This window comes from Somniosus microcephalus, chromosome 17 (genome assembly GCF_052327205.1).
Source record: "Somniosus microcephalus isolate GS21.2 chromosome 17, FLI_Smic_1.0, whole genome shotgun sequence".
NCBI lineage: Eukaryota > Metazoa > Chordata > Chondrichthyes > Squaliformes > Somniosidae > Somniosus > Somniosus microcephalus.
The window spans coordinates 19,659,880-19,669,412 of NC_141003.1; the positions used below are offsets into that span (position 1 = coordinate 19,659,880).

Genomic DNA, 9,533 nt, shown 5'->3' on the forward strand with positions numbered 1-9,533 from the left:
CGATCTGAACCTAGTCTCATGTCCAAATTCCTGCCCGCTCCCCATAACCCTTTATTCCCTTTACTTCTAGGAAACTGTCTATTTCTGTTTTAAATTTATGTAATGATGTAGCTTCTACAGCTTTTTGGGGCAGCATATTCCATGGACCTACCACCCTCTGAGTGAAGTAGTTCCTCCTCATCTCAGTTTTGAAAGAGCAGCCCCTTATTCTAAGACTATGCCCCCTAGTTCTAGTTTCACCCATCATTGGGAACATCCTCCCCGCATCCACCCGATCCAACCCCTTCACAATCTTATATGTTTCAATAAGATCGCCTCTCATTCTTCTGAACTCCAATGAGTAGAGTCCCAATCTACTCAACCTTTCCTCATATGTCCATCCCCTCATCCCCGGGATTAACCGAGTGAACCTTCTTTGTACTGACTCGAGAGCAAGTATGTCTTTTCTTAAGTATGGACCCCAAAACTCTATGCAGTATTCCAGATGCGGTCTCACCAATACCTTGTACAACTGAAGCAATACCTCCCTATTTTTATATTCTATCCCCCTAGCAACGAAAGCCAACATTCCATTGGCCTTCTTAATCACTTGCTGCACCTGCATACTAACCTTTTGAGTTTCGTGCACCAGGACCCCCAGATCCCTTTGTACTTCAGTACTTTCCAGTTTCTTGCCATTAAGATAATAACTTGCTCTACGATTTTTCCTGCCAAAGTGCATAACCTCACACTTTCCAGTATTGTATTCCATCTGCCAAATCTCTGCCCACTTACTTAGCCTGTCTATGTCCCCTTGCAGGTTTTTTATGTCCTCCTCACTCACTACTTTCCCTCCCATCTTAGTATCATCTGCAAACTTTGATATGTTACACTCGGTCCCCTCCTCCAAATTGTTAATATAGATTGTAAAGAGTTGGGGACCCAGCACTGACCCCTGTGGAACACCACTAGTTACTGATTGCCAGTCCGAGAATGAACCATTTATCCCAACTCTCTGCCTTCTGTTAGATAGCCAATCCTCTATCCATGCCAGAATATTACCCCCAATCCCATGATTTTTTTATCTTAAGCAATATTCTTTTGTGTGGCACCTTGTCAAATGCCTTTTGGAAGTCTAAATACACTACGTCCACTGGTTCCCCTTTATCCACCATATATGTTATTTCCTCAAAGAACTCCAGCAAATTTGTGAAACATGACTTCCCCTTCATAAAACCATGCTGACTTTGTCCTATTAAATTATGATTATCCAAATGTCCTGTTACTGTCTCCTTAATAATGGACTCCAATATTTTACCTACCACAGATGTTTAACCACCTTAATTACTCCTCTCTCACTGCAGCTAAAGCATCCTAGTACCCCATCTTGGAGTGAAAGCACAATCCCAAACTCCACGACAAGCCACTTCTTTTACCCCCTCCATCCTTACCTCTGATACCCTGTTTGAGGAGCTAATTGACTTTCTCATCTCTAAACTTGAGGTATTTGACTGCGACCACAGTCAGCTATGCTTTCGCATCCTGTTTGCCCTCTTTGCACCCTTCAACTCAATCAACTCTTCCCCAACTCTGGCACCTCTATGCTTCACTTCCAGCCTCTTTGATCCATATTTCATCCCACACATAGATTCAGATTCCATACACCCATCACACCATCCTCACCAATGCCCACTAGCCCTTTATTCCCCAGCACAACAATTTCATTTTCAAATCCCCACATCCTACTTCATCACACCACACTACCTCTGCAATCTTTCCCAGCCCTACCTTCTAGCCAGCTTTCTCCACTCTTCCAAAACTGGTCTACTTCGCATTCCCACTCCATAATTCCAGCATCAGGACTGGAGCTTTGCATTCCAAAATTCTCTTCCTAGCCTTTATGTTTTGCCCCCTCTTTTCCCATCTTCAAAAGCCCCCTCAAAACTTTCTTCTTTAACCATACCCTCACCCACCTGCTTTAACTTGTCCCCTACTTCTACTCGGTGGCCACCGTCCCTCTTATGGGGAGAGAGGTGGCAAAGTGAAAGGGTTTAGGGATTCCAGCCATTGTTTAGGAACTTACAGCCAACGAAGTACTTTTGAAGTGTAGTCACTGTTGTAATGTTTGAAATGCGGCAGCCAATTTGCACACGGCAAAATCCAACAAATAGTAATGAAATTAATAACCAGATGATCTGTTTTAGTGGCATAGGTTGAGGGGTAAATCCTGGCCAGGACACCGGGAAAAACATCCCTGCTCTTCTTTGAGATAAGAAGACTAGGGGATTGGCTCTTGGTCCACCACTGATGCTATAACTGAGTTCAGTTGTCGTAATATCTTTTCAATTGTGTTACTAATATCATTGTAACAATTCTTTCAGTTATAGTAGTTCATGATAGAATGAGGTGAGTTGCTATGCAGAGCAAGATGAGTGTTATACTGCCTGTTACTGTGTAGTACTGCTGATTTTAAACATTGGAACAGAAATGGTACTGTAAAGCCATTACAAGCACAGCTTACTTTATGTATAGAATTGTGAAAGTGAGGAAGCTGTAATGAGCACAGGTGTCTCATTTTTGGAACAGCTAAACAGTTGTAATCATTTTATGAAAATCTGCCTATTCCTGAACCAGGGGTTTGATTCTAACCTAGGTGAGTATATTAGTTCTTGACACGAAGCCTATATTTTGCAAGGACTTTAGACATTCTTATCTCTTAGTTACTATTGTGATTCTGTTCCAAATCAAACTTTTCATACAGGAATTAAAGGGAATTTGACATCCACATTTGATGTGTAAAGTACTTATCTCCGGGAAAGAAACATTTATTAAATATTAAGTATGTTGTGTATTCTCTAAGCTAATTGTTCCAATGACGAATCAGGACAAACTGTTATAATTTTCTATAAACTTATTTTGAATGAATAGATTTGAATTACCTGGTGTTTGCTTTGTCTGATTGCTTCCAATGATTGGAGTGTGTTGGCAAAACTTCATTTCCATCTTAAATTTCAGCTCACTGACCTTGTGGGGACCACCTTTATATCCTTGAGGAATTATTCTGCTGCTGATCAACACTGATCAGATTAATAGCAGGGAAGAACGTCCAGATGGTTGGATGCACTTGTCTCAGTAGCTGTAGAGATTCGCTGTACGCTAATTGCGGTTGAATGCGTACAGGAGAATATAAGGTTCTCAGTAAGTTGCATGATGTCAAGGAATTAACCAACTATGTTTGCAAATGGTAGCATATCTTTGGGGGAGAATGAATATGCCAGTGAACCAAAGAAAGCCTATTACATTTCTTAGGACACAGGTTGCTCTGTTCCACGTCCAGTCATTAGTTTAGGTTTAAAACTTTATTTTTGGCCCGTAAATAATGGACATGTTTTGAGCTATTGAAAGATACACGTATAGCAACAAGTTCTCAGTAATACGTTATCCATACCGACATTATAATAGAATGCAAAATTAACTTGATGCCTCATTTATAACAAGCCAAGAATCTGGCGCTGACCAGCAATGCACGCTAGGAATAGGTCCAGAATGAGACTAAATGAGATCACTATTTTCTCAATCCCTGTTGACATTATGAGTTCATTCAAAACGCACGCCTATTAAAATTGCGAATTGGTCCAATTCTGCCACCTTTATTATGTGTGTAGATAGCGTTTACTTGCTTTACATGATACCGTACAGGTCATACAAAAATGATGCAATTCTGCTGAATTTATCATGGGAACAGAACAGATAACAGCGAGTCGCTGTTGGTCTCCATGTGTGCTGTAGTTTTACATCGCGTTAGCTCGAACCAAAAGTACACTGCACATTCAACAAGCCTCTAATACAAAATCTAGTGTGGTACAACGCGTTCAGCAGTCGCTTTGAAAATTCTTACATCTTGGGATCTTGTGTTTCCAAAGATAAGGCAGCTTGTTCCCGTTTACAATCAGAGTCTTCCAGTTGACTGAGCCGGCGTCGTCTCTCTTCCCGAACCGCAGTCCAAAGGGATTGAAGTTAAATTTACTCCTGGTGAAGCGGAGTTTGCAGGAAATCTGACTCTCCAGGTCGCTCTCCTGCATGAAGTAACACATGCTGGACTGTTGGGATGAGTTCTGCCCATCTAAATTCCGAACCAAGGCATGGAAATTCCGGGAATATTGAGACTCGCGGGCCGGGTACATTGAATCTGAGGCCAGGATTTAAAATATATCAGTACAAGGAAACACTGCTGAATACAAAGGGCCGTTGTATAGTGCATTTGCATCCAGGGCTAATTCTGTGTAATCCCAGGTGACAGGCAAATAATTGCAACTACATCCCTTCACATTAGTACTTGTGTATTAAAATAATAACAAATGTATGGACGCATGTTAAAACCAGAATTAAAATGAAGCTGTAGGGAAACGAAGCCAGGGTATTTAGATTATGAAGCACCTACTATTGAAGTACAGTTTTTCGCCCAATTAAATATTTAAAAATTCGGAATCTAAGTCGAGTCAATAAACACAAATATTCCTCAGATGAGGAATTTCCCTGAATTTTGCTCCTGGGACAAAAATCGCGTCAGCGAATCAACTTTTACTTCAGACCTGTGTTAACAGGGATTTTAAGATGGGAACATAGGAACATAGGAACAGGAGGAGACCATTCATCCCTTCGAGCCTGCTCCACCAACCAATCATATCATGGCAGCACTGTAGCTCAGCTCCATTATAAGAACATAAGCACAAATAGGAGCAGGAGTAGGCCATTCAATAAGATCATGGCTGATCTTCAACCTCAACTCCACTTTCCTGCACTAGCCCCATATCCCTTGATTCCCTTAATATCCAAAAATCTTTCGATCTCTGTCTTGAATATACTCAATGACTGAGCCTCCACAGCCCTCTGGGGTAGAGAATTCCAAAGATTCACCACCCTCTGAGTGAAGAAATTTCTCCTCATCTCAGTTCTAAATGGTCAACCCTTATTCTGAGACTGTGACCCCTGGTTCTAGACTTCCCCAGCCAGGGGAAACATCCTCCCTGCATCTACCCTGTCAAGCACCTCTCATTCTTCTAAACTCCAGAGAATACAGGCCTAGTCTACTCAATCTCTCCTCTAGGACAACCCCCCCCCCCCACCCCCCATCCCACGAACCAGTCTGGTGAACCTTTGTTGCACTCCCTCTATGGCAAGTATATCCTTCCTTAGGTAAGGAGACCAAAACTGTACACAATACTCCAGGTGTGGTCTCACCAGGACCCTATATAATTACAGTAAGACAGCTTTACTCTTATATTCAAATCCTCTTGTAACAAAGGCCAACATATCATTTGCTTTCCTAATTGTAACTGCATGTTAACTTTCAGTGATTCATGTACAAGGATACCCAGGTCCCTCTGAACACTAACATTTCCCAATCTCTCACAATTTAAAAAATACACTGCTTTTCTATTTTTCCTCCCAAAGTGGATAACTTCACATTTCTCCACATTATTTTCCATTTGCCATGTTCTTGCCCACTCACTGAGCAGATCTATATCCCCTTGAAGCCTCCTTGCATCCTCCTCACAACTTACATTCCCACCTAGCTTTGTATCATCAGCAAACTTGGATGTATTACATTTGGTCCCCTCATCCAAATCATTGATATAGATTGTGAATAGCTGAGGCCCAAGCACTGATCCTTGCGGTTCTCCACTAGTTACAGCCTGCAAACCCAAAAATGACCCGTTTATTCCAACTCTCTGTTTTCTGTCCATTAACCAATCTTCAATCCATGCTAGTACATTACCCCCAATCGCATGAGCCCTAATTTTGTTTAATAACCTCTTATATAGCACCTTATCAAATGCGTTCTGAAATTCCAAATAAACCACATCTATTGGTTCCCCCTTATCTATTCTGCTAGTTACATCTTCAAAAAACAGATTCGTCAAACACGATTTCCCTTTCATAAATCCGTGTTGACTCTGCCCAATCCTATTATTATTTTCTAAGTGCCCTGTTACCACGTCCTTAATAATAGATTCTAGCATTTTCCCGACTACTGATGTCATTTATCAGCCCTTGCTCAATATCCCTCGGTACCCTTGCCTAACAAAAATCTATGGATCTCAGTCTTAAAAGTTTCAATCGACCCATCATCCCCAGACTGTGGGGGGGGGGGGGGGGGGGGGGAGGGAAGAGAGAGAGTTTTCCACATTCCCACTACCCTTTGTGCAAAGAAGTCCTTCCTGATTTCACTCCTGAATAGCCTCGCTCTAATTTTAAGAAGATGCCTCTTGCCTGGGTTCTGGAAATAGTTTATTTGTATTTACCCTATCGAATCATTTTATCATTAACACAATTGATTGATTAGGACTCTGGTTGATACAGTTTTCACTAGAGGCAGTGGATGTTACAGTAATCACTAGGTATTGTTCCAATGCCAGCGTTGCTATTGGGCTTTGCAAAAAAACAGACACTTACAATACTTACTTACACTTAACAATATTACATGGAACAGTAGCCCCGTCTTACTAACGGGCTTATTACTAAATCGTCCTAGCCCAGTAACCAGAGTTTTTTGGACTGTAATTATAACTTCATACAGACTTTGAAGATTCAAGAGTGCGTTATGTAGCTACATTCTATGACACGTGTGAATGTCTAACACTCTTCGCAGTACCAAATAACTGCAAATCATGGTGCTAAAATAATAGAATGCGCTATTGGATTACATTTTTGTCCGCACTCACCCTTGCCTGAGATGTGACTGTATAATTTGATGTAGGAACAGATTGCAGCACTTACCCACAGAGACGAATTTCTCACTGGAGATCGGCTTCCCCAAGTATCCATTCTGGTAATTTACTATAACAACCACGAACAGCAGCAGCCTGGTCATGTCACGTATCTGCAGAAAAAGGATAAGGCACAGAGATCTAACCAGGCAGCTGATTTCCTAACTCGTTGGAATTTCTGGTTTGATGACAGAAATGGATCTCCAACACATAAAGGTAAGCTTCTCCCAACATTGAAGTACCTCAGCTAACTGATTAACGCGACACCTTTCCTGGTTAATTGCTGTCCACAAACAATTACATTCTAATTTGAGATGAAGACCATTTAAGGTCTTCGTGCTTGGAAATAATTAGCAGTATTCCCAAACTATCCAACTACAGAACCAATCTGTGGTTCCTCTTACCTGCATTATAACACCGACTGTTGATAAGAAGGGAGCAGTGCGAGGCTCTGAGCAAAATTGAAAATAGTCCCCAGAAATCTAAGGCGAGTCGGGGTTCGGACCCGCTGTAGCAGTGAGTGCTGTCCCCAGAAGTGAGTGCTGAACGGAAACTTCAAACACCCTGGAGTACTCCGAGACCGTCACCTAGCTCAGTTCTGAAGACAATACTGCTGTTTTGTTCCCTCGGTTATGATACTCAGTTGTCATATCTCCCACCTTCTGATGTGCGTCTATTTAAATTTTACTAGCGATTTTTTTTGGAAGCCCCGTGCAGTCTGGACGCGAGATTTTAAATTCTAATGTTTGTTAAGAACATTTAAAAGCTACTTTTTTTATGCTTTGCTGGACCCATGTGTTTTGGGAATATTATTTACATATTACAGAATGCCACCTGTTGAACGGCAGATGCACCAGATGAAGCGAAGTAACCGATATTGCCATTGAAGCGAGACTTCACATTGCTGCGGTTGCTTTCACCTTACAAAATGAATTGGATCTTGTTTAGCATTTTAAATACCGTGACATGTTGCAAACCAATTTACTGACTGATCTGTTTTGCTGCTCTCACTATCTCCCACTTTACACGGATCACAGCTCAGAGATCTATTTCCAGCACATGTATTGTCATAGACTGATACAGCACAGGAGGAGGCCATTCGGCCCATCACACCTGTGCCGGCTCTTTGAAAGAGCTCTCCAACTAGTCCCACTCCCCTGCTCTTTTCCCCATAGTCCTGCAGTCATTTCCTTTTCAAGTATTTATCCAATTCCCTTTTGAAACTTAGTACTGAATCTGCTCCCACCGCCCCTTCAGGCAGTGCATTCCCGATCACATATTAAACTAGCCAGCAAACCTCGACCCAAATGTTATTATGCCAATGTGTTAGAAATGGCTAACAATAATTCTGTTCAAATTGCTGCCGCTGAATTTTGACCAGTTATATTTAAAGTTTCTAAATTCTGCTCCTGATAATTGAACGGCTCACCCTGTTGTGATGTCCTGCTTGATGCCTCTTCTGGTCTGTGGTTCAATACTTGACGAACCTGGTTTTTAACTCTGCCGTGAGATTCGTTTTCGTGGACTTCGTGAAAATCATCCTCTGTATGACTCATGTCTGGAGGGAAAAAATCCACTGATGGACAAGTCCGGAATGCTAGCAGTCGCTATTATATAATAGATGTCGCCTCCCACAAAACCTTTGTTGCAACTCAGTATACTTTTGTTCAGAGTGTCCTTCGGCGTACACACCTCGCCCAGTTTTTAGACAATGTTTAAATACATCTTTAAACGTTGTCCATTCTTTGCGCCTGGCAATCTCCGAGAGAAGGGAGCTTTTAAAATTGTGTTTCCATCACAACAAATCATTGACATCAAAATACATTCCGGTAGCAACAAAGTTTAACAAAAATATATGAAGCAACTGACAACTTTTTAGTCACATTTCAGGGTCGATTTCGTTTGATTTTACTAATAAGTTACATAAGAACCCATTGTAGGTTCTTATATACTTTTAATAAAAGAGTTTGCAATAAACATTCTGGCACTAACAATTGCTGCACAGGATGTACACATAAAAGGATGTGAGATTGTCAATGTCTAGTCACTTGGAGCAATGCTAACTGAACGGCTCTTCGCTTAAGTTGAACTGTTGCTAATGGTTGTGTTGCACCTGAGATATTCTTGTCCAACAAGTTGTGCCTTTACTGCATCTTATTTTACAAATGCATTGGTATTTGGTGATATTATGAAGTCACAATAATAAATGGACCGTTACAGAGCGGCGCTACCGTAGATGTCACTGTGCTTTGTCAAGTAAAGATGATTGAACTGTAGAAATAATAAGGCAAAGTAATAGTTAAAAGCACCGTAAAAACACAGTAATTAAAAAAAAGCTGAATTGTTCACCTTTGTCATTGTAGATACAACTACTTATGTTAGTTGATCATCTGTTTTAGTTGAAAGCAAACCTTAAAACAATTATCTCCCCCTTGATTGCCAATTCATGTTTTAATTCTTGCTGAATCCCTCCGCAGTGCAGGTTTTCGAGTCCAGTGAGCAGTACTTGTTGCACATGCTTGTAACTTTACTACCTGCAATTCTTATAAGTAAATAATTTGTATTAAGAAAATGTTACTCATTTATAAGTTTTCATCCGCAATTCGCAGTGAAATAACAAGCAAACCCATTGCAGGTGCTTATACACTTTTAATCTGAATTTATAGTCACAATTCTCTCATTAACCATTGATGCACTGGATGTACACATAAAGGATTTGAGATTTTCAATATTCACTTAAAACAATGCTAACCACTGCTCTTCGCTGAAGTTCAACTAGTGCCA

The 9,533-nt window shown here is 41.0% G+C and overlaps 1 protein-coding gene across 1 annotated transcript; it reads right to left on the reverse strand.

Moving 5' to 3' along the window:
• Positions 1–3,630: 3,630 nt before the first annotated feature.
• kiss2 (kisspeptin 2) lies at positions 3,631–8,305 on the reverse strand. Its single transcript, XM_086010877.1, has 3 exons — positions 8,237–8,305; positions 6,760–6,862; positions 3,631–4,168 (listed from the first exon to the last, which is right to left on the reverse strand). The coding sequence occupies exons 1-3, from the start codon at positions 8,303–8,305 to the stop codon at positions 3,852–3,854; spliced, it is 489 nt and encodes a 162-aa protein (XP_085867003.1). The 3' UTR covers positions 3,631–3,851.
• Positions 8,306–9,533: the final 1,228 nt, after the last annotated feature.